Source organism: Pavona decussata, unplaced genomic scaffold, assembly GCF_977016875.1.
Source record: "Pavona decussata unplaced genomic scaffold, jaPavDecu1.1 SCAFFOLD_152, whole genome shotgun sequence".
In the NCBI taxonomy this organism is placed as follows: Eukaryota; Metazoa; Cnidaria; class Anthozoa; order Scleractinia; family Agariciidae; genus Pavona; species Pavona decussata.
The window spans coordinates 236,611-260,989 of record NW_028145564.1 but is presented as its reverse complement, the minus strand read 5'-3'; the positions used below and the strand labels follow the sequence as shown (position 1 = coordinate 260,989).

The window sequence follows — 24,379 nt, the reverse complement described above, 5'->3', positions numbered from 1 at the left end:
TAGCAAGGACTGTTGGAACCCAAAGAGAAAACTGGCCGGATAACCACGCCTGTTTCAGAGATAATTGAGCTTCAGTTTGGAAAGAAAATACCATACATTGTTGTGTATTTCAAAGCTTTTTGGAATTATTATTACTTTGTTCTCTCTGAAAAAGAAAGAAAAGAAAAGAAAATGCACAGTTACTACCAATGTTCTTTTTGGATTCCAGTAGACCATGCCAAAATCTGCTTTTCCCGCATAGCCATAAACTGCCCAAAAATATCTCTGCATTAGGAGGCACTGACCTTTGAGAAACACCGTCCATGCTGATATCTTTTATTGCTATTATTGATTGCTGCTATAATACATATACTTTACAAGATAATTAGATCTCAAGATTTTAAATGCCTGGTTAACCAAGTTTTTTTTACTACGACAGCTAACACGCTACAAGATAATTAGGTTTCAAATGCGAACAACTGACATACAGATCTGCATTTTGTTCCCATACACAAAAGCATGACCGGATCGAGATTACACTCATCTCGGTATGGAACTTATACTGGTGTAATGCAAATGCATCATTACTTTTCATTTCACACTTTCTTTACGCTGCTAAAGTCTCAACCGGACGTCGATGTTACGGCTAAATCTTCAGATGATAGACCTTCCCCTTATTTTCTTGAGAGCCGAGTGCTTGTCCCATCGTGTGTGCTGACCTTAAACAAACGCAGCTTATAAAATTGACTGATCACCACTGATCCCATTTATGTTTGAGCGGCACCATTCAAAGTGACAGTATCTTTTAAGGATGGTCATTTTCAAAGCCATTCAGAGTCAAACTTGTGATTCGTCTGTAAACATCATGTTATCATAGGAAGCATTTTCTATTGTAATCGGACCACGTGGAGGAATCTTATAGTGTCCATCTACATGGTTCACTTCAATCCTGCGCGTGGCTGCTCTGGACTCATCACAAGGAACATCGTAGTGGGAGTTTGCAGGTCTCATATAATTTTCACCATCTCGCACAGGCATGTCGTTTTCATTTTGGCTTCCAATCATCCCTTGACCTTGTAGAGCAGGACGGTGCAGATGTGCATAGCCTCGTGATCTTTCCTGACGATAAGCGTATTGTTGGTTTCGAGGATCGTCAAAATTTTCAATTTTTGGATCATAACGATTTCCACTTTGATCAATACGGATAGCGTTTCTGTCATCTTCAAAGGGAACTTCCCGCAAACCATCGTTAGCAGTTACTCTTAGGATTGGCCCTGCGGCTGCGTTTGCAGCTTCCGGGATTGCGTCATATATCGGCACTTCATTAAGTGCGGGGTTCTCGAAATTGTTATTATACCGTATGACCTCTGCTCCTCTATCGTTAGGTTTCCTTTTCATTTTTTATGCAGAGAGAAACAAGAATTGTGTAACGTTTTCACAATTAAGAGCTGAAGTAATAGTTAAGCAAATTGTTGAATTCAGTTAGTGTCTTCAACAGAAATCCTGCAAACACTTATTGCTAAAACGGAATCCTTAATCCACCATGTACTGCAGAACTTTAGAGTAACGCAACTAAGACACGATGCATCTGTTACCTAGATACTCTCTTGGATGTAATGCATCTCCATAGTAACCACCCATTTTTTACTGCCAGCCTGTTATTTGAATAGTCAGTCGTTACAAATTGCCTGATGAGTGTGGTCCAATAACTTCGGACAATACGAAACAGTATTGTCGCAATAAACGATGATAGCTCCTGAAGCCTGAACTTCTGTGAAGAATTATAATACAATGCTCTTCAATCAAACGAATTGAGCGCTCTACGAAACACATTCTACCCAGAATACCAATATGTCCATGTACAACCATATAACGAACTGAGATATGGCATCCTCATAACTTTAGATGACAAGTTTAGGATAATGTCCCCACACATCCCTCTTTTATGGTGTTTGCTTTGAAAGCTGATTTTTCCTCAAACTGAAGCGATTGAAAAATCTCTGTATTGGGAGATTACCTCAATTAATGGGATAAATTTGTAAACAGTGATAACACAATGTCGTTTAGACAGAAAAACCTTGTTGAAACGAGTCAACGTCAACGAATGGAAATGTATATGCATGGAAAAAAAAATGACGTTTTCAAAAATATTCCAGGTCAGGTAAAAATGATAAAAATGGATCCGTGTGGCCAGGTTGTAGGGATAGCCATAATTTAAAATTTTGAAATTTTATTGGTACCTTATAAATAGGTAGACAAGAAGTGCTGCCAATATTCCAATCACTGCTACACTGACTCCAACTCCAGCAGCGATCGTCGATGCTACAGATCCTTTTCCTCCAGTTTTTACATTTAACGTTGGTCCTTCATCACTTCCTTGATATTAAAAAGCACAATTTTTTTTAGTAAAGCGTACATCGAAGTTCTAAGATAAACCTTCGACACTTTCGTACACAGCCCAGCTAAAAATATTTAAAGTGACAAAAGAACCTGACTACCTTGCGCTCCCTAAAGCGAAAAATAGCTGAATAACTAAATAACTAAATAAATTAATTATTTAATTCCATATAAAATAATGTGAGGGAAGCCAAAACAGAGAAACAGGGTAGAATTTTAATGAGGTAGTTAACCCTGACAAAATCATCCGGAAAACGTTTTTAGGTAAAAGACACCAGTTCTCTACTTTTTCCAACCGATGTAGCGGAAGTGGAGTACCTCTAAACGGTGTCTAAAGTTCGTCCACTTGTTCCATTAAATTTCCGTTTGATTTGCGCGTTCCATTTGCAACCGGCTAAACCAAACATTTTGGCTAACGGAAAGCGCCCCTGGTCTCCTTCCAGCCATTAGATCATCTGGTTATAGATCACCATCTGCAACGGTTCATGTTTCTAACTAAATACTGGGATCCACGCTTTAACGCGCCGGTTTGAACAATAACCACACCTTTTTAATTTTCTGATGAAAAGTGATCAGAACTCTAACAGTGCTTAATCAAAGATTCGACGAAGAAAAATGTTACAGGTCAAAAAAGAAAAAGGTGAAAACATTACCTATAGAGAAAAATTAGAAGCAAAAGATATACGTACCTGTTTTTAATCCTTTGGGAGCGACGGATTGAATCGTGCCTCCAAGTTCCTTCTCTATAATTTCTTTATTTTCTTCTACCATTTCAACAACTTCCCCGGGTTTCGCGACTTGGGGAGGCTGCCCCTTCGCAGGTGGAAATAGAATAGCAAATTCAATTTTCAAAGTTTTTTCTCCGGCAAAAGACGTTCCTATGATTACAACGTCAGAAGGCTTAAAGTATGCTGCTTCTTCGGAACCTTTATTTCCTTCATAACTCGACTTGCTGCAAGAGACAAGGTGATTACATTTGGTTATTTATTGACTAGAAAACCAGTGTCAGGCTACTAAACAATCTCGTACCCAGGGTCCTCAGGCTCTTTGACTAACAGCTGGTCGCCAGGGGAGACTCTGGAGAATTCGAAAAAAAATTTTTTTTGATTGGCTGCCCCGTAACGGCTTGCATTGTTTGACCGCAGAAATCCTGCGGTAAAAAAATTCCAGTACCCCAGGATTGTTAGGGTGGAAACGTGTCTTAAGTGTCTATTTTCTCATAGGCAAGGTAAAATAAAAAAAAAAAAAGGATAAGAGAGTATATAATCTCGGTCCCACTGACCGTAATTCTTGTCCACTCACAATTCCGAAGCTTTAGAATATATCTTATTGAGTTAGGTTCATTGAACATTAAATGACAGCTTACTCTAAACTTACTCCTACCTACATCGGAGGTGGGTGGGGGGATTTTGCCCGCGGCGACTTTGAACCTGAATAACTTTTTTTAATATTTGAGCAAACGCCCTCAAACTTCAGAACTTTTTTTGAAATTTATCTGGGAAAAATTTTTCAGAAAATAGAAAAACCCTTTTTAAACGAAGAAAAAAATCACTTTTCGTCCTAACTTTTATGTTGTAGTTGATATTAGTGTCCCTTTATTGGTTTCGATTACTGTTCTTTTTTATTTCGGTGCTTTCCTGAAGTTTTGGGAAAATGAAGAAATCCGTGATGATGGATCCACGATGGCAATCAAAGCCTAATTAGGAACTTCAGAACTTTTTTGGAAATTTAGCAGCCATTGTTTGACAGGCAGTTTTTTTCAGAAAATAGAAAAACCCTTTTTAAACGAAGAAAAAAATCACTTTTCGTCCTTACTTTTATGTTGTAGTTTACATAAGTGTCCCTTTATTGGTTTCGATTACTTTTCTTTTTATTTCGATGCTTTCCTGAAGTTTTGGGAAAATGAAGAAATCCATGATGGTGGATCCACGATGGCAATCAAAGCCTAATTAGGAACTTCAGAACTTTTTTGGAAATTTAGCAGCCATTGTTTGACAGGCAGTTTTTTTCAGAAAATAGAAAAACCCTTTTTAAACGAAGAAAAAAATCACTTTTCGTCCTTACTTTTATGTTGTAGTTTACATAAGTGTCCCTTTATTGGTTTCGATTACTTTTCTTTTTATTTCGATGCTTTCCTGAAGTTTTGGGAAAATGAAGAAATCCGTGATGATGGATCCACGATGGCAATCAAAGCCTAATTAGGGTGTCATATGACGTCGTGGCCGACCTTAAAACAAACATCTTTTAACTTACTATCTACCCTCCAAGTCTCACTGTCATAGCTTTTACTCTTGCAAAGTTGTGAAGAGTGGGGGGGGGGGGGGGGTGCGGGGGGGAGGAGGGGGCGAATCCATCTCTCCGGCCCAGAAGACAAGAAAAGTCCCGGTCTAGGGTTACGTGACCAATCTTAAATTCAGGAAATTTAATGATTATATTGCCAGGTGTGAATATTTTGAAAATTGCGTATGTAGTTTAACACTTTCCTTTTTTAAGAAGACGCGATCATCTAACGGCGCAGTGTATTACCGCTATTACCTTGTACATGTACCATTACTGCAAAAGAACTTTGTGCACGCCTTTGCCACTACTCTTTTAAACTGAAACTCATTCCACGGACTCTATAAACAAGAAGAGAAATGATTTGAATATATGTGCTGTGTCGATTTTCAAAAGGTAGCCTGAGACCTTGTTGAGCTTCAAAGTGAACAAGACTTGTATTGAATTCAATCCCAAAATCAAATTAAAAAATTTGAAATGTGTCCGCAAAATGGCATAAATCGTGTGTCATATACGTGATACAACTTAAAGGGCAAATTTGGAATTAGGTACTTTTCCCCTTGTCGATTTTGGCGATGTTAAAAGAGCTCGAATGCCTTTATTTGGCATGAGAAGCGAATATTACACGGTATCGTAACGCACAATTTAAGTTGTCTTTTTTACTATAAATTAGGTAAGGAGGCCAGACAAATTTATTTGTGATAGGTTTTTTTTAGCATTCATGGGTCGGACCGTGCACAAACCGCAATGGATTTTGAAATGTGTGAGAGCAACGGACTAACGGAAACGTCCCTGTTAAGATATTCAGTTCTAGTGTAATGGTTAAAACAAAGGATTGTGCACGGGAGTTGTTTTTCCAATATAAATTGCGGCAACATTTTTATCAACTTTGAAGATGGCAAGGTTTCATAACCAGTCTCTCAATTAACTATGAAATTTCATAACTCTTTAGGCACCCAATCATCATTGTAAGAAAGTTACCTCGCTTGAAAGAGTTAACACCATCAGCACGGCATCAAAACCTGTAAAAAATAAATGTATCATAATTATTATCTGATAATGCCCTAATGAAAGGCAAAACTCAAGGAACCCTTGTCTACTGTGGGAATTAAATACGCGCACTTATTTTAGGGTTAGTATGATGCATACGCAACAAGGACCTCTTTCAGGAGATTGTAACCCCTGGAGAGGAATAAGGACCTCTTTCAAGGTATTGTGACATGCAGCCCTTAAGACGAGTGGGAACCCTCTCTCAGGAGACTGTGACCTGCACTCCTGAATAGGAGAGGGGGTTGTGACCCCTTACCAGTTGGACTACTTCATTCCCAACTCCGTTATCCCACATATCATTGTTGTGTTGTTGTTGTTGTTGTTGTTTCTCATTGGTTGGGACCATTAATGTTGAATTTATACTTAAATAAATTTGCAGCCATTTGAAAGTTGAGAAACAGAAAACTCTCACTGCTTGTGTGAGAAAATTTTCACGACAACTTTTATTTCGCGGGAATCACGCCAAGCTGTAACACCACGGTTTCTCCCGTTGTATTTAACTTAAAAGCAACCTCTACTTACCAACAAACACTGAGCAGTCATGCCACACAAAATGACTCTTACAATGGCAAACGAAGCCTGGGGTAAAACACGTTCCTCCATTCCTACAAGTACCAAGACGGCAAGACGTTGAGGCGGGCTCGGTAGTTGACTCACCAGGAACTAATATTGCAGCTGATGTCGAAGGTGAAGCTGAGGGTGATGCTGATGTTGATTGTGTTGTTGACACTGTCACTGATGGTGGCACTGACGAGGAGAATGATGATGACACTGATGAGGATACTGATGATGACCCCAGTGATGACAATGATGGTGACTCCAGTGTTGACACTGATGAAGACACTGATGAGGAAACCGGTGATGACACTGACGATGAAACTGATGAGGACACATATGATGACATTATTGATGACACTGATGGTGACACTAATGATGACAAAGAAGGTGGTGCGGTTGGTTGTAGTGATGGTGACAATGATGTTGAAACTGATGTTGACACTGCTGCTGACACCGATGGTGACACTGATGATGACAGTGATGATGACACTGATGGTGGCACTAATGATGGCAATGATAGCAACACTAACGGCAACGCTGTTGGTGTCTCTGATGGTGACACAGATGAAGACAATGCTGGTGCCACTGCTGGTGACAATGATAGTGATGCTAATGGTTGCAATGATGGTAAAACTGATGATGACACTGCTGGTGAGGCCGACGGTGACACTGATGATGACAGTGATGGTGACACTGATGGTGACACTAATGGTGACAATGTTGGCGACACTGATGGTGGCAATGTTGCTTCCACTGTTGATGACAATAGTGGTGACAATGACGGTGACACTGATGGTGACGCTAATGGCGATACGGATGTTGACAATGTTGGTGACACTGATGGGGACACAGATGATAACACTGACGGCGACATTGATGGTGATAATGATTGTTGGAATGATGATGACAATGATGGTGAAACTGCCGATGACAGTGATGATGACACTGATGCTGACACTAATGATGACACTGATGGCGACAGTAACGGAAACAATGACGGTGAAACTGATGGCGAGACTGGTGGTGACACTGATGGTGAAACAGATGGTGACACAGATGGTGATGCTGATAGTGACACAGATTGTGACAGTGATGGTGACACAGATGGTGATGCTGATATTGTTAGTGACACTGATGGTGACACTGATGTTGACAATGATGGTGACAGTGCTGACAATGATAGTGATGGTGATGAGGACTCTGATGAGGACCATATAAGTAACACTGATAGTAACGCTGATAATGATGATGACCCTAGTGATGCTACTGATGGTGACGGTGATGTTGCTGCTGTAAAGGAAAGCATAAAAGAGTTTTTCTAAATTTTCATTTAACTTTTGGAACATATTTCACCTTTCCTTTTCACACGAACCATGTTGTGGTTTAGTAACACACAGTCCCTACTGTGTTTTACTTATCATGGGATGTCTGGTTTGTTCCTTTGGTCGCCAGAGACCTTACCGCGAAGGTGTGAAGTGAACACAAAGCGAAAAAAACAATCCTGGCCGTGGCGGCTGAAAACATCACCACCCCTGGCATTGGGAAATAAAGGGGTCACGAAATCAGATTAATGCTGAGTATGTTCATTGTCGTTGTTTGATTGACTTGCACGTACACGTACACGTGATGCAGAAACCAATCAAGGTAGCTAATATAACGCTTTCGAACATGACTCCAAACCTCTGTAAACAAACGCCTCGACATTCAAGGTACCCTTTAAGATTATTTCGGCGTCGCATTCTCCATGATTTTTTGTGTATGATAACTGAAGATTTTGTTAAACCTTTGGTAATAAACAGTAGCGAGATAAAACATGACGTTTAAACGAGAACATGTCACCATTGTCATGTTATTCTAATGTATTTTTACACCGTCATTTATATAAATAACGTTACCAATGTTGTAATAATTCTCATTTGATAATGTTGCCATGTTGGCTTAAACGTCATGTTTTTATAGCACTACTGTTTATTCTAAAATGTTTTCTGTGTTTGCCAGTGGAAATTTAGAGCTGCTGTGGAACCGGAGGGCTAAGATAGAGGCCGAAACTGATTTTTTACTGACGTCACCAGACATATTCATAAACAATCTGGGAGTATTAAGGCTCTGGTACTACAGCCGCAAATTTTTACAGTCGAAAGATATTCGTATTCCCAGCTTTATGGTAATATTTGCTTGACATGACATAAAAGTGTCTCCAATATCACCTTCTGTTGACAAAAGAAGAAACGCTAATTCCACCGCAAAGAAAATGACTCTATTTTCACCGACAGTGGCTACGATTTCTACACCATTCAGTAAATTTCCACAAGGAATGGCATCAAAATGTTTTCGATGTCATTCTAAACGAGGATACCCTAGTTACAGGATATTATTTGGTATCTCTTCACAAATAGTAATAATAATAATCTTTATTGAGGAAATCAATGTCACTAATAAGTGATTTACAAAAGAGTCCTCTAAAATTAAAAAGAATAAAAAAAAAAAAAAATGATAATAATAATAATAATAATAAAGAAAAATAAAGACTAATATATGAATATATAAAAATTAGACTAAAGACTATTTACATTTCTTACCACTCTTTTAAAACTAGCTAATGATGGGCTTTGTCTGATTGAAAGGTCTAATTTATTCCAATCGTTTGAGGCAAAATTTGTCGATGTCCAATGCCCCCAGTTCCTACTAGATGCACTCTTACGGATATTATTTTTACATCTAGTAAAATAATAGCGACCTTGCTGCAACAGTGTGATGTGTGTTTGATTACATTGTACTCCAGCCCAAATCCGGTTTTTGTGTCTCCTGTGGAGCATCAGTGTGTTGAAACCAACTAAATATAGCGTTAGATCATCTTTCCGCCCTAAAACAGCGGTTTTTATCTTCGCTCATCACGACGACGGCGTCGCTATCGTGGCTAACTTTCGCGGTAGCGGGTCTTGGGGGGGGGGGGGGGGGAATTATCTGGCACCAAATGGTACTGCTAATATTAATAAAATGAGGATATCTTTTTTTTTAGCCATAGGAGTAAAAACTGCCTGCCGACAAAACCTTTCTTCTACTAATGTTTTAACATTTTTTGACGCCAATTTGGTCTATGAGAGTTCAGAAATAGTTGTGGGTTTTTGATACCTTCCAATAATTTTACACAAAATCAACAAAAGTGAAATGAATTTCAAAGAAAAGGCTCTTGGGTTAACAATATCAGCGTTCGATATTTGTGAGGCTAAGTAAAAAACAGTTCAAACTCTAAAACATATAACTACAACGTTATTTATCTTCATTCCACTTACGCGAAGTGAGGCACACTTCACCAGGGTCCAGGTGATCTGGGCAAGAACAGGAGTATCCGCCGGGTATTAGAAGACATAGATGAGAACACTCAGCTTTAGAGGAGGAACAAGGGTGATCTAATAATGAAGACCAGGCATTGAAATTAAAAAAAAGAAGTATCAGTAGCAACAAAAAAGAAGATCACAACAGCTACGAAAAGAAAGAAGACTCCTTCCGAAAGTAAAAAACCCACGTAAACGAAGATCCCCAATGAATTCAAACCGAACATCCGATTGGGAAACAAATATCCCACCTCGATAAATTATTGTCTCAAAAAGAGAATTCTTCGCTTCCATACGGGGTCTTCAATTTCGTAGAGGGTCTTCGTGTATTCCGCTATCTTTACTCCCCCGTCAACCTTTAAAAGGCCTTAACCGGTAAAACGAAGAACGTTAGTTAGGTGACACGAGGCAGCTTAATTAATGTGTTAGTTTAGTTGGTTATTTAGTTAGTTAGCTACCCTTATGAAACATTATTAGGGAGTTTAAGCAACTACTACGGCGACAGCAACGAAAACGTGACTTGAAAATATAAGCTCACGTTAGAGCTACTTCACGATTCAAAAACGTTGAATTTTTACATGTACCACGTGATCAACCTATCCAGGAACAGCATTGGTAGGAACGGCGTTCAAGTGAAGACAGGATAAAAAATTTCACGTTTGCGACAAAACCTTGAATAGTCATTTTGTGTTGCTCTTTGGCCGAGGACGGAGAAGAAATGTACTAAAACGTATAGAGCACGTGCAGGGAATTTGTTTTCCTTATGAAATCCAATTGTTCTGTGACGGCCAACTCGTGTTTTCAAGAAAACTTTCTTCGCGCCATTTCGCCCGCCCCCTACTGACTTCCCCTGAGTATCCGAGGATGGAAACTTCCGGGATATGCAAATTTCAGGGAGGCCGTCAAAATGGGAAGGTTCCTTTCATGGTATGGTAAAGTATTTATATGCCGCGCATATCACATAGTCTCATGACTGTTTACAATTCTTTTGTGGGGTGAGGTCGGACGTCCATTTTTTTATCTCCCCCACCCACCCAACCCACTCATGAATGTGAAAGACAGATGAAATCAGTGAAAGAAAACACCACTACACCTGGAACTTTATCCCCTACTCTTTTCGAAACCACGTAAATCAAGAGTGAAAACATGAGGGTACAAAAACTGATTGTTGTCTTGTATAACTATAGGAAAGAAATACATGACGTGATAAAAGTTCCTCTTGCAACAAATTTACTGTACTGACCCAAAGTCCTATTCTCACTGAGGTTGTATCCATGGATATCCATGGGCTGCCCAAGACCGGTGATAAAAGCACTGACATTACCACCGTTTGCTTTGTTGGCTCGATAGACACTGTCCAGTTGCCAGTCAGTCCAATACAAGTAATCTCCAAGTAGTGTCAGTCCGAAGGGATGAGGTAAGACAATGGGAGAACTTATTAACGTCACCCTAATATTTGTGATCAGATCCAAGTACTCCAGCTTGTGATGCCAGCCATCCACCCAGTACAAGCGATGTTTGTCGTTGTCAAGTGTCAAACCATTTGGCCAATGCAATCCTGAATCCACGACAACAGCACGCTGTTTTCCGGCCATGTCAACTTTCTCTATCCTTGGAAAGGCTCCCCAATCTGTCCAATACATGATACTAGGAAAACATAAAAATACAGTCATCGTCCCATGGGTGATTTCAGTGTTGAAAATGCCATGGCCAGTTCTCTATAAAAGGTTCAAATGTTCTTTTGTTTGTATTTGCATAACTACGTAGAACAATTACGTGAAAAAAAAAATGCAAAGGCGAACTTAACCAAACAAACTAACCGGCTTTGATCAACAACGTATTTTGCTAAAACTGATGGTGCTCGAGAAAACGTAATGGATTACATTAACCGAATACGTGAGAAACAATTAATTGACGAAAGAAGGCGCGAAAGGAATTAACAAAAAAGCAAATAAAACAAACCCTTTTGCAACATCCAATATAACATCCCTCGGCTCATCCAAGGCGCTTATCAGCGTTTTCCGATAAGAACCGTCCAGTTTGGAGACTTCCAGCTTCTTGGTTCCTGTATCGGTCCAGTAAAGGTTCCTCCCAACGTGATCCACCGCTAATCCATCCGGTGTTTGCACGTTTTGGTTGAAAATGACCTCTTGCATAGAACCATTCAGAAACGACCGAGAGATAGTGTTCATTGTTACATCTGTCCAGTACACTCTGTCCTGTACAAAATCATAGCCAAGGGCAACGGGACGACTTATAATACTTGAAGATAAAGGTACAGAAGTGAACAATCCAGCATTGTTTGGGGAAGCTTTCATCATGCTACCATTTTTAGCATCTGCAAACAGTAAGAACTGCCGGGAAGCTAAAAATTAAACAGAGATGAACTTTGATTACACAACATGTTTACTAATAGTTACTGTCATTCCAAAGCGAGATTTTTAAAATAAACTTACGTCGAGTATTTAAAGCAATTATTCACCGACGTGGAATTGGCAACGAAGTAACGAAGCAGCGAGGTAAATACCTACGTCCTATTCACTAACATAATGACGCTGGGGCACCATCATCACTGCACCTTTATTTTAAATTCGGTTATGAAAGTAAGCGAGATGAAGTCGAAATGCAATTTTAGTTTCTTTCTTTTCAATGGACAATTTCCCGATCAGTCGTGAGCCTTTCCGATTAGCTTCGACCAAAGTCCCTCAGCGCCAACAAGGACAAAAGGACTATTGTCTAACGCCACAATGCCCGAAGTTGAGCCGGAACAATAGACCATTTCTTGATACACACGAAGGCTTAAAAAGCTATTTTGAAGAAATAATGGCAAATTAATTTGTTTTACCTGTTAGACAAGTCCTTCCATCAGACTGCATTGACAGGAGATCGGGGCATGCGCAGTGATATCCATCGGGAGTCAACAGGCATAAGTGACTGCAACCACCGTTACTTACTTTGCATAGTTGGTTACCTAAACACATAAGCAGCAAATTGCCTTTTAATCGAAGATTATGCAATTGATAAACTTTTGACGGTAAAATAACTGTATGCTGATTGGCTGAGACAAAGTTATTTTATTTTAGTTTACAACAAGTGATGCATTTCCCATGTGAGAGAGGAGACTAACGTAACCTGGGAAAAAAGAGATAGTTCTACCTATGCTGCGTCTGCAGCCGGTCATTGATTATTCTTACGGGTGGTTATATGAGACGGCTTATCGTAAAATGCCGATTATAAGCCCCATCTACATGCAAACAAAGACGTATTCCGATGATAATGCCCCACGGATTCCCCCTCTACTATTCCTTGTTTCTTCAATATAACCACTATTACAAAAACGCTGTCCACCTGCAAGTTGTAAATTATGAGCTCTGTGCTAGCTTCCGTTTCGTTTTGTTCCGTTAATTTCCCGTGGATGTTTTGAATCGGTGTTTCTGTTCCAACTATTGACGTCTTTCCGATTTCTAGTGAACATTAAGAGCTTAATTTAAGACCAAGAAATGGAAAAATTATTTTGATACTGCTATATGTTACTGTCATTTCCTGTGGATGTTTTGAATCGGTGTTTATGTTCTAACTATTGACGTCTTTCCGATTTCTAGTGAACACTCAGAGCTTAATTAAAGACCAAGAAATGAAAAAAATATTTTGATACTGCTATATTTTACTGTGATTTTCAGTTCTTCTCAGCTTATTTCGGAACATTTTATAACAAGTCCCCGTCCTCCTACCCCTTGGTGAAGTTAAAAAAGCCATGGCTTATAACTGGCATTTTACTGCACAAGTCCGGACAACAAGAAACAATAAATCTAAATAGCAACTATTCGTGTATTCTTGCAAGTAATCGAGACGAATCAGCCTATAAATTTCTTAATTTCATCCTTTGTGTCATTGCAAAATATATATTTGACATAAGAGGTCCATGAGTGACAAAATAATAAATCTCCACACCATTTGACGTTGGGAAAAGACCATAATTGGAAATTATATAACGCATTTAGTTTCGTTTACCTGCAAAAGCTGGCTGTCTTGACTGATGAAGTAATGCAACGCCAAAAACGAACCCAGCTGTTATTATCCCAAACCTGCCTAAATAGGCACCAGTTGTCCAATTAAGTTTTTCGATAGAATAAGTATTCCAGTCGCTCCAATACAGAACGTCATCGTACACAGTGAAATCAAAGGGATGCATGTTGTCAGACGGATTAATGGGACTTGTTATAAGGCGTCTGTTATTCCCATTCAAGTCAGTGGAATCAATAGCGTCAATCCATGCGTCAATCCAATAGATACGGTCCTCTGTATAATCCACAAAAATGGCATTCGGCCAGATATGATTGGAGCTATTAAGATCAACAAGGACTGTTCGATTTAGCCCAGCAAGACTTGCTCGCTCGATTTTAGGAGGTGAGCCCCAGTCTGTCCAGAACATCAACCTTAAGAGGAAAATTTGCCTTTGTAATTATTGTATTATGTGTCATATGAGGTTAATAAAAATCGTTATAAAAAAATGGTAATGGGTTTTACTACCTAAATTTTACCATATCTGCTTGTGCGAGTTTTAGTCATGACATCGCTTGATTGTCGAGTAAGATAATCAGGTGTCAATCAAACAACACCATCATGAACTTTCAACATATGTGCAGACGTTTGAGGGTTTAGTGACCTGTATGAAACCTGGTGTTTAGGTTTGATCACGCTCGTGATTTCGCCGTACTCTTCCTGTTCCCCTTCTTTATCACGATTAAGCACCTAACTTGTAATGCAATGGAAATCAGGAAGATATCAGTCCCCACTGAAATATTTAGTGCCACTAACCCTTTCTTTGGGTACAGAGCTATTCCGCGCGGCTTGCTCACGTCGTCGACAAACAATAGCTTTCTTCGTGATCCATCCAGCGAAGCAACTTCAACTCTTCCTTTACTGAAGTCTGTCCAGTATATCAAATTACTTTCCCATTCAACAGCGAGGCCTTCGACAACACCGAGGTCGTCTGTAATGATGTCCTCGACATTCCTACTGCTCAGCCTCATACGTTTAATGACATATTGTTTATGAGGCCTAACATCGCTCCAGTAGATCGTTTTCTCCCTAACGTGGACATCGACTGCGACTGCTCCACGAAGGCTCGATACAAGGTTAACAACTCTGGAGGTAGATAACTCAATACCGTTGATCTGTGAACTTGCACTGTATATCAAACAGGGTTCAGAGCAGTTTTCTAGCCCTGAGAGAAAGACAGGTAGATCGTGACATCAATATACTTGATCATGCAGTCAACATTTCATGTTCTTTCAGACATTTCAATGAATGCTTCAAAATTTGTTCATTGAGGAGACCCCAAAACTTACCAATATTGTTTTAAACATATACTACTAAATAATTCGGACAAGGTACGTCAGTTGAAATTTTGCTTCTCTGTGAATTATTCTCTGTGAATAAGGTTAAATCGCTGCTGATATTTAAAGCTTTTCTCGCGTTTCTAGTAAACCACACCCCCTCTCAAAACATCTCAAATAAACTGTATGGAACCTCGTTCAAGAAGAGGGCTCGGAAGATCATGACCTCGTGACTCTGAGGCAGTAACCTCAGGGCTGTTACTAAACTGTTTGTGTCAGTGGCAAAACCCCATCGAATTAACGCTAGTTTTTCTTTGCAAATCCAAAAAGAAAGTGTTGAACTGATGAATTTGTTAACTTGCACTGACACTTTTTCTATCTACACCATATGTTATAGCATACTAATATAGCCTTCATTTCGAGTGTATCATTACACATACCTTCCGTGAAATAAAGTAGAAATAAAAACGTTGTTGCCAACAAAAAGTGTCTTGTCATGCTGTCCTCGTCTGTAAGCGCTACCCGGCGGGGACAGCAAGCGTGCCAAAAGGGTTAGAATCGGGAAAAGCCAGACAACATTTGTCGAAAAATGTTCTACCTCAGCTAGTCATCCACTTAAACCTGAGAAGAAAAAGCAATTAGTGGAGGGTTAAGCAACAACTGTTCTAAAATATTGTAAGATGTGCATAAAGTAATTTGCAATTGTCCGATACATACCGTGTAGCATGAAAATTTTGCGGGTTCTAATTTTTTCGAATTTTGCGGATTGACCTTAATCCGCAAAAATTAGTTCCCGCAGAAAAAAACACCGCAAAATAAAACGCCGCAAAAGTTAACTCCCTTCAGTCAAATTAAAAACTCCACTTTTAATAGATCTGAGCCATTGGAGCGATATACATTGGACTTAAACAGACCAACCATGCTCTAGTGGCGCTTCTGCGGCGGCCTGCATAGAAGTTATTTCAACTCTTGAAACTTCAACTGAACAAGAGTGTTATTATCATCGGCTGAGTCTGCCTCATTGCGTTACAGTAGGGCAAAGTTTTTGCATTTTAGCAGGCCGCTCCCAGTTAGGTTTCAAAGTTGTATACGTGCTACATCTTTCACTCGAAAGCCCCTCTGTATGCCTAGAACGGTTTCAGCTACGGGTAATTCAAACATTCATACTGCTTTCTTATAAAATAATATAGTGTTTGGTTGTGCATAATAGGCCAGGTAGGCTTTTTGTTTTGTTTCGTTGTTGTTCAGTCCCTTTACGCAGTAAGGTATTACAGTGATATGTCTTTAATATGTAAGTAGAGTGAACTGTGACTCAACATACCGTACAATAAAAGTTAAAAGTATTAAGCTTTCTTCCACTTAAATGTTCAGCTGCTTGAACAGAGCATCGCAAAAATTCAGTAGTTCCTAGCAAAAATTTCGGTCATCTCGAACCGCAAAAATTTGTTCCCGCAAACCACAAAAACTCGCCAATCCGCAAAATAAAACTCCCGCAAAATTTTCGTGCTACACGGTACTCAAAAGGAATTTAACTAAAAGTTAAACAGGGGCAACCAAAGCGAACATGCAACGAGAACAACAGAAGCAAAATACTTAAATCTTGTCTCCTGTGTTCCCAGATCCCTTTGTGGTCTTTCCAAAGAGTCTCCGTGTAAGCAAATACAGTTTGATCAGTTTGATCTGTTCGGGTGCAAGATCGAGATTCAAAAAGTTTTAGGACTTAAATGGAATCAGAATTTACGAGCTGTCGGTGGCGTTACGGAAATGCTAGCTGAGCTTTTCTTGCATTTCCATTGAGATATTTGCCCCTTCGAAAACGAAAGACGGGGATTAGTTTACAGTGTTGTTTGAAGCTGACATTTTGCCGACAAAAACGTTAGGTCCTATTCACAATTAATCAAAATTTCTGACGCGATTAAAGCCTTCCGAACAGACAATACTGTGTAACTTTTCAGCGTTGACTGAAACGACGATTTATCGAGTTCAGCAAATAGGAGTAAATCAGTGGCCATAAACTTAAACTAATGGACACATCTAGATCGCTGTTAGCTAAGCTCAGCAACAAATTGGGGCAATAAATATCAAATGAATCTGATCATATCTGATAGAACTGAAGTTACACCAAGAGAAACTGTCTTATGTTAGTCTTCTTAATTCTATGGCCATCAAATTGAATTCATTTAACAAATATTAACGTACCTTGAGCGCAACTTTGATTACAAAGAAACACCATCGAACTCAAGTCAGGCAAAGAATGCACGTTCAGCAAAAGTACTGAAAAGCCATTATAGAAAACAGCTTTCGTACGCGTCATGCAAGAATAGACACTGTTAACGTTGTGTTAACAGTTGACAGTTTTACTCCTGTACCGCTCACTCTCCAGATAAAAATTGAGAAGCGCAATTTCAAAGCAAACATTTGCCTCGATATGAATTAGATCTGATGGCAGGCCACAGAGTTCACTTGATAATCCGTTGACACATTTCCGTAACAGTCACGGAGAGTACCATGGGACTAGTCAATAAGATTCGTGGTCGGCGCGATTAAGAGTGTTGATAATTGGGAACTTTCATGATATTCGCCCTTCTCCGTTTCTTCGTCCTCAGATCAGGCCAGAAATGCCTTTTTGTTCAAGTACTTAATTTTGTCTATCTTTTTTTCCCTTTTGTGGTTTCTTGTTGGTGTTTTATCAATACACTTTGTTGTTATACAAATTTTACTTTTATGTTCAAAAGCAAATTCATTCAAAACTCTTTGCAGATCATTTCAGGTTTTGGACCGTAAGACAAATTGGAAAGTTTTATGATAAAGGGATTGAAGTGTTCAACAACCTTTAAGAAAAGTCAAAATTTGTATCGAAGAAAATAAATTAAATTAATATTTTAAATATTGCATCCGGTAGAACTTTAGCCGGACTTTGTCATGATCAAGTTTTTCGTTACTGTGTCCTGGTTTATTTTGAAAACTTTTATTTGAAACTTGGTGAAAACACGGGAAAAAAAAAATACTGTATATTTTTTTAGAATGAGCCACCTAGTTTTCATTCGGCCAAGACAGCACTCAACGGTATTAGTCCGCACAAAATTAAAGTAACATAAATAAAGCATCGTCACGGTTACGATTTCCTTGTTAAGCTTTGACCATAACTCGCGTTTAACAGTAATATGTTGAAAACAAATCAAGGAATACCCTATTTTGTCACTGTCCAGATGAACGTTTTCTTTATTTGTATTATATAACTTACGTCTAAATTCTTTGAGCGTTTGAGGAATTTTTTTTTTTGTCCAGAGTTCTTCCTTGCCTCAATAGCAACTTAACGGTCAATTACGTTTATGTCGTGAATTTATTCAAGATTTTATCGCAAACTGTTGTCAGATTCTTGTGTTTTAACAATGGTTTATTTTGTTATTTATTTTTTATTTATAAGCATCTTAGCACAAATGTACAACAAGTGCTACAGTTGAATTACATTTTAGAGAAAACAAAACAATGGTTTATGGTTTGAAGCATAAAACGAAAACCCCCGAGAAAGTTAAGAATTTGTTCCGAAATAAATTATGATCAATTAAACTTCAAATATGCATTAATAATTCATAAGCCCATTGACCTATCAAATGGTCGATAAAACATCACGTGCACTGGTTTTAAAAACCGATAAAACCTCCTCCTTATTAGCATGCCGGATGTTTAATGTTTTTCTCGTATGCTAATTTACAACGTTCACAAAAGCATCATATGAACTCTCTTGACACACGCTTTTCCAGAAATGTTTTTGAAGCCGTTCAAAAAACCCGCAGCACGTGTTTTAAACATTACATAAAGCTACATAACGACATCGTTTTTGTGTCATACTCAGGGTGAATAACTGCGGCGTTCTGTATAGGTAAGAAACGAAGCATAAAGCTTTAAATGAGAAAGTAGATAATTAACGTTGCTATGCGTGCAGAGCCTAACCCAAACTATTCCATTAGCTCACAATCGGATACCCTGGGTGCCAGAAACTTTTCATGCGCAGGTTTCGGTCAGGTCTTTGTTTTGGTCCCGCGCGAAAAGCTCGCTCGTGGGTTCCGCCTTCGGCCGAAAAAGTGTTCCCGCCGCGCGCGAAAAAAAAAAAACCCTCTGGTACCAAGGGTAACAATCGGCTGATTACATTATTATAGCCGGAATAGCTGAAGGGCGAGGGCGATCTGCTAAAAATTATCTAGTTTATAAAAAGGTGTAGAGTAGGGCAAAGCGATAAGGTTAAAAAAAGCCTCTTCAGCTTTCTTGGTTTGCACTGGTTTGAGTTTTGATAACTGCACTGATTCACAACTGAATCAAACCCTCTGGTGCCCAGTGTAACGAGTGCTAAGAATTATCTAGTTTATAATAGGGTGTAGAGTAGGGCAAAGCGACAAGGTTAAAAAGCTTTTTCAGCTTTCTTGGTTTACACTGGATCTGAGTTTTGATAACTGTACTGATTCACAACTGATGAAGTAAATTAAACATGTGTATGTTGAATATGAATTTGATAACTTGCACTGTAACTCTATCTATCTGTGACATTATCTGGGTGAAATTAAAGAACGAATAAAGCGGGAATACACTCTTTTTTAAGATGCTTTTTTATAAGAACGTTGAGGCTGAGATTAACAAAAATTTAAGAACATACTAAGAACATTAACCAGGCTGAGAGTCAGTTAAGAACATTTTTATTTCAACCAACTACTTTTATAATGAATAGTTTAAATACGGATAAAATAATACAAGTAAAAATTCAGTCTATATTGTCGAATTAACCTAAATAATAGATGTCTTGGTTACGTTCGCAGAGATTTATTGAAACACTATAAAAGATAACTTAAGAACATTTTACGAACTTTTCCGGCTAAAATTGCCACCAATAATAAGAACGTTCAGCCTCAGCCTCAAAATTAGACGTTCTTATATATATCCAAAAAAGAGTGTAGTTCGGAAATCAATGTATTAGGTCATGTCTGTTTTGATTGATTGCGCATACGCATCAACGTTTGCCATGAACGAATCAACTGCGTAGGCGAGCAAGCAAGTCAAGACCAAGAGATTCGAGTCCCCTTGTATAAGTCGAAGTACCGGGCAGAGAACTCTCTACTACCGCATGGTCCATATTTGGAACAATCTAGACAGTACTCTCAAAACTGCAAAATCGATTTTTACGTTTAAATTTTACCTGAAAAATAAATTGATTACTGATTTTTTTGTTAAAAGTACGTCATGATAGTATTTAGTATCTTATTAGTATTCATTTTATTATAAGTGTATAGTAGGTAGTGATAATATTTATTACATAATTAACTCTTATAGGTATGTTTGTATTGTTAATTGCATTGTCATTGCATTGTGTAGTTCAAATTCGATAAATTGGCGCGAACGCAAATTTATGGCTCTAATTAGCCTCTCACGTAGTTCTTGTTTTTCTTGGGTAATACGACTCCCGTAAAAATGACCATGGAAGGCTAGGATCCAATACGATTTTCTCTAATAACAGCGTCGAGGGAAAGGGTAGTGTTTCTTATCTTTTGGGAATTTCAGCTTACAGAGTACACCTCTTCTCCTCCGCAGAGAACTCCTTCGCGCTCGAGCGGAGACAAATAACAAGAGACTAGAGAGAGTGAAATAACGAGGAGCAAATGGAGACAGTGAAATAACTCTTCCCGTTGTACCTCGCTTCCCTCTTTTCTCCATTTCTGTTTTTCTGCTCATTTCTAACTTTTCTCTCCGTTTTTTATGAAGGAGCCTCTGCGGAGGAGAGAAAGAGAGAGAGCACACGGCTTACTTGTTGAATGATACTTTGTATCCATTCTCTAATTAAGTGTCTTTTTTTTCCTTTGCACCCGCCACAACAAGCTTGATTACTATCTGCGAGTTAGCAAGTATTGTTCGCTTTCACAATTAAAATGTTTTAACAAAGTTAGACAGAAAGACACTTTATTAGGTATAGAACTAGTAAAGCGTACATTTATGTTATTACAATAAAGCTGTGTATTAAATACTGAATACACAATATACTAAAAATAATTAAATAAATGCGAAATATATAAATATGAGGCCGATCAATAATTGGCAGTTAAGGATCTGATTAAATGAGAGCCCTTTATGGCCATTACAACTGTTGTTTTGAAAACGGTTGACGTACACATCTGCTCAACGCATCTTCATTTAAACTAAGATATATATTTTCTTTCAGTTAACGATAGTCCCATAACGGGGTGTTTATCACTATTAATATAAATCTCGCAAATCTTTGTCATTCACTGATAGTTTTTAGGAATCTAGGCAGTGTGTTGTAAAAATAAATAAATAAAGGTCTTAATTGTATAAAACGACCCATTAGTAAATATCCCTTACTAGTGTTTCTGCATTGTTAGCTTTCACAGCTAAACTCAGAATGTAGGAAATTTGATAATTACACACCTCTTACTAACCGAGTTCGAGGTCCGTACTGTATATTTCGGACCGAGTGTTTTCGCGCGGGCCATTAATTAACAAATTAATATAAATTAGCAGAGGGCAAGGTGGGTATATTTTAGTATTATTTGACAAAACGAGGGAACACCACAATGGAATTTTCCCCGAGGACTAGTCTCTTGGTGTGTTAACAAGAGAGGACTGGTTGCAGGGTTGTGCCCTACAGGCAGTTCACACGAAGGGACAAGTATAAAAGTCCTGAGGATGCGTGCCTTCATTTTAAACAAGTTTAGGTTCCGTGACAAGTCGTAGAGTAATTCCCGAGAAGATTTTTTCCACGAAAACGGGCAGTTCTCTCAAAGGGAAAAGTTCCCTCAAGAAGTCGGGTACTTGTCTCCTCGTTTTTGCTGACCTTGAACGAACGCTTATAAAATTCAATGATCATCATGCACTGATCCTATCTACGGCTAGGCAGCACGACTCAAGTATTCTTGGTGTTAAATCAGTCAAAGGTATTTTTAAGGATCGAGGCAATTCACATGGCCATTTCATTTTTAAAGCCAGTCAGAGTCAAACTTGTGATTCCACCTTAAACATTATGTTATCATAGGAAGCATGCTCCTTTGTAATCCGACCATGTCGAGGCATCTTATAGTGCCCATCTACATGCTTCATGTCATCACTTCCGCGCGTTGCTGACGGTCAAGCACTGGACGCACTACGAGGAACATCGTAGTGGGCATTTTCAACAGCTTGCACCATCCCTTGACCTTGTAGAGGAGGACGGAACAGATCCGCATAGCAATGTGATGTTCCCTGAAGAGAAGCATATTGTTGAGGATGAAAATTTTCATTTTTATGATCAAAACGATTTCCACTTTGATCAATATGGATAGTGTTCCTGTCAACTTGGAAGGAAAGTTCCTGCAAACCATCATTATCATCACCTCTTGGGATTGACGACACCGGCTGTGTAGCTGCGGCTGTGTCTGCAGCTTCCGGTATTGTTTCATATATCGCCGGTTCTTCATTGAAAGCGGGGTTCTCGAAATTGTTCTGAAACTCTCCTCTGTCGTTAGGTGCCCTATTCACTTTTCTTCTGCAGAGGAAAAAAATGTGTTACCTTTCCAGAAATGGCAGCTGAAGTAACAGTTATTTTAAATTAAGATTCAATTTTGAACCCCTTTTTATTTCTAAAGTACAACTATTAATATTAACTTAGGCCAGGGTAACGTCAACACATTTTTTTTTTGCAAACGAAATTGAAAGAGATTGAAAAAAGATATGGATTCAGAGATTGCCTAAAATGATGTGGATAAATTTGAAAAAGGTGGTGAACACTGGATTTAAGACTGCGCAACCTTACTTAAACGGCGTCAACGATTCAACATCAACGAATGGAAACTTATCATCGTTTGGAAGAGGATACAACTTTTTAAAATTCTTCCAATTCAGGTAAAACTGAATGATCGAAAACGGATCCGTGTGGACAGGATGTAGGGATAAAATTAAGTTAAATTTTAAATTTTATTGTTACCTCCAAAATAGGTAGACAACAAATCCAATCACAACTATACTGACAGTAGTAGTAACTCCAGCAACGACACTCAGTGCTACAGATGGTTCCTTTTTCTTTCTTCTTTTTCTTGCGTTACCTCCAGTTATCGTTGGTTCCTGTCCTTGATATTAAAAGACACAATCTGTTTTAGTAAAACGTACATCGCAGTTCTAACATAAACTTTAGACACCTTCGTACACAGCCCAACCAACAACTTTTAAAACGAAATAGGTCTAATTCGGCGAATGTGACATTCTGGAACCTGACTACCTTGCGCTCTCAAAAGCAAAAAAAAACTGAATAAATCAATAAATTAGATAAGTTAAATTAATATTTTAATTAATCGTACGGTAGCCTGTAAGGGACAAGCGAGAAGCGAGTTAGTTGCAAATGAAAAACATTTTTTAGGGTAAATGCGAGATGGAAAATGCGAGTTTTTTTCGTCTGTTTAATCTTTCATCCGCAGTTCAAAATATGATGTTTCATATATTTATATTTAAAAATATACATATATATTTGTGCCAGCTGTTATGTTAATCATTTAGTTGTGTTACCTTTCCTTGTGACGGATTGAATTGTGCCTCCAAGTTCCTTCTGTATAATTTCCTTATTTTCTTTTATCATTTCAACAACTTCATCGGGGTTCGCGACTTGGGGAGGCTGTCCCTTCACAGATGGATGTAGAACAGCAAACTCAATTTTTAAAGTATTTTCTGCTGCAAAAGACGTTCCTATGATTATAACGTCAGAAGGCGTACAGTATGCTGCCTCTTCGGAACCTTTACGTCTTCCAGAATTCGACTTGCTGCAAGGTAAACCACTGCTTAGTGGTAGAGGTCTATCAGGCTACTATAATAAAGTTTTTAAGTGTGGCGTCACAAAAATTGGAATTTGTGAACTATGAGATGTATAAGTTATTCGGAAAGACCATGATGAAAAATGCCTACTTGTCGCAAATCGACACCTTATTGCAATTTGGAAGTGACATATTGCTATTGATAATTGCTCCTATGACTCCATTCTAACAACAGTACCAATATCGTACCCCCAAACTGCAAAATGGTTGGTGATTTTTGGCAAGTAGCTATTTTTCACCACCCCTCTCCAAATGTCTTGGCAAATCTCATTATTTCAAAATTTTTTGTGACGTCATCACATTTAGAATTGACCTTAGGTGAAATGTATCTTGTTACGACGGAAGCGTTCATTAAGAATTTTTGTTCTCATAGAGAGGGCAAAGAAATAAAAACAAAAGACATATATAATCCCCCTACCGCGTAATTTTTGCCCACTCACATCTCCGAAGCTTTGAAATATGCTTCATGGAGTTAGAATTATAGAACGTCAAATAACAGCTTAGTCTAAGGAGGTAAAACAGTTTACACGTTCCAGAAACGTTTTAAGTGACGGCATCTAGATTCAGGGAAATGATTATGATGCCAGATGTGAATATTTTGCAA

The 24,379-nt window shown here is 38.6% G+C and overlaps 1 protein-coding gene and 1 long non-coding RNA gene across 2 annotated transcripts in view; one reads left to right on the top strand and one right to left on the bottom strand.

Annotated features, from left to right (window-relative positions):
• Positions 1–299: 299 nt before the first annotated feature.
• The window catches only part of LOC146466184 (uncharacterized), a 40,178-nt gene continuing 16,098 nt past the window's right edge, over positions 300–24,379 (bottom strand). The window contains exons 12-26 of the mRNA XM_085127678.1: positions 23,474–23,724; positions 22,899–23,040; positions 22,072–22,460; positions 14,415–14,823; positions 13,608–14,032; positions 12,442–12,567; positions 11,559–11,961; positions 10,840–11,243; positions 9,555–9,671; positions 6,226–7,551; positions 5,635–5,675; positions 4,912–4,994; positions 3,066–3,328; positions 2,220–2,355; positions 300–1,381 (exon numbers count right to left, since the gene is read on the bottom strand). Coding sequence (XP_084983804.1) covers positions 817–1,381; positions 2,220–2,355; positions 3,066–3,328; positions 4,912–4,994; positions 5,635–5,675; positions 6,226–7,551; positions 9,555–9,671; positions 10,840–11,243; positions 11,559–11,961; positions 12,442–12,567; positions 13,608–14,032; positions 14,415–14,823; positions 22,072–22,460; positions 22,899–23,040; positions 23,474–23,724 — 5,080 coding nt within the window. The 3' untranslated portion in view covers positions 300–816. The remainder of the gene's footprint in view (positions 1,382–2,219; positions 2,356–3,065; positions 3,329–4,911; positions 4,995–5,634; positions 5,676–6,225; positions 7,552–9,554; positions 9,672–10,839; positions 11,244–11,558; positions 11,962–12,441; positions 12,568–13,607; positions 14,033–14,414; positions 14,824–22,071; positions 22,461–22,898; positions 23,041–23,473; positions 23,725–24,379) is intronic.
• On the top strand, positions 15,447–16,283 carry LOC146466185 (uncharacterized). The gene is made up of 2 exons (XR_014868096.1): positions 15,447–16,124; positions 16,155–16,283. It is a non-coding gene; the product is annotated as an uncharacterized LOC146466185 (long non-coding RNA).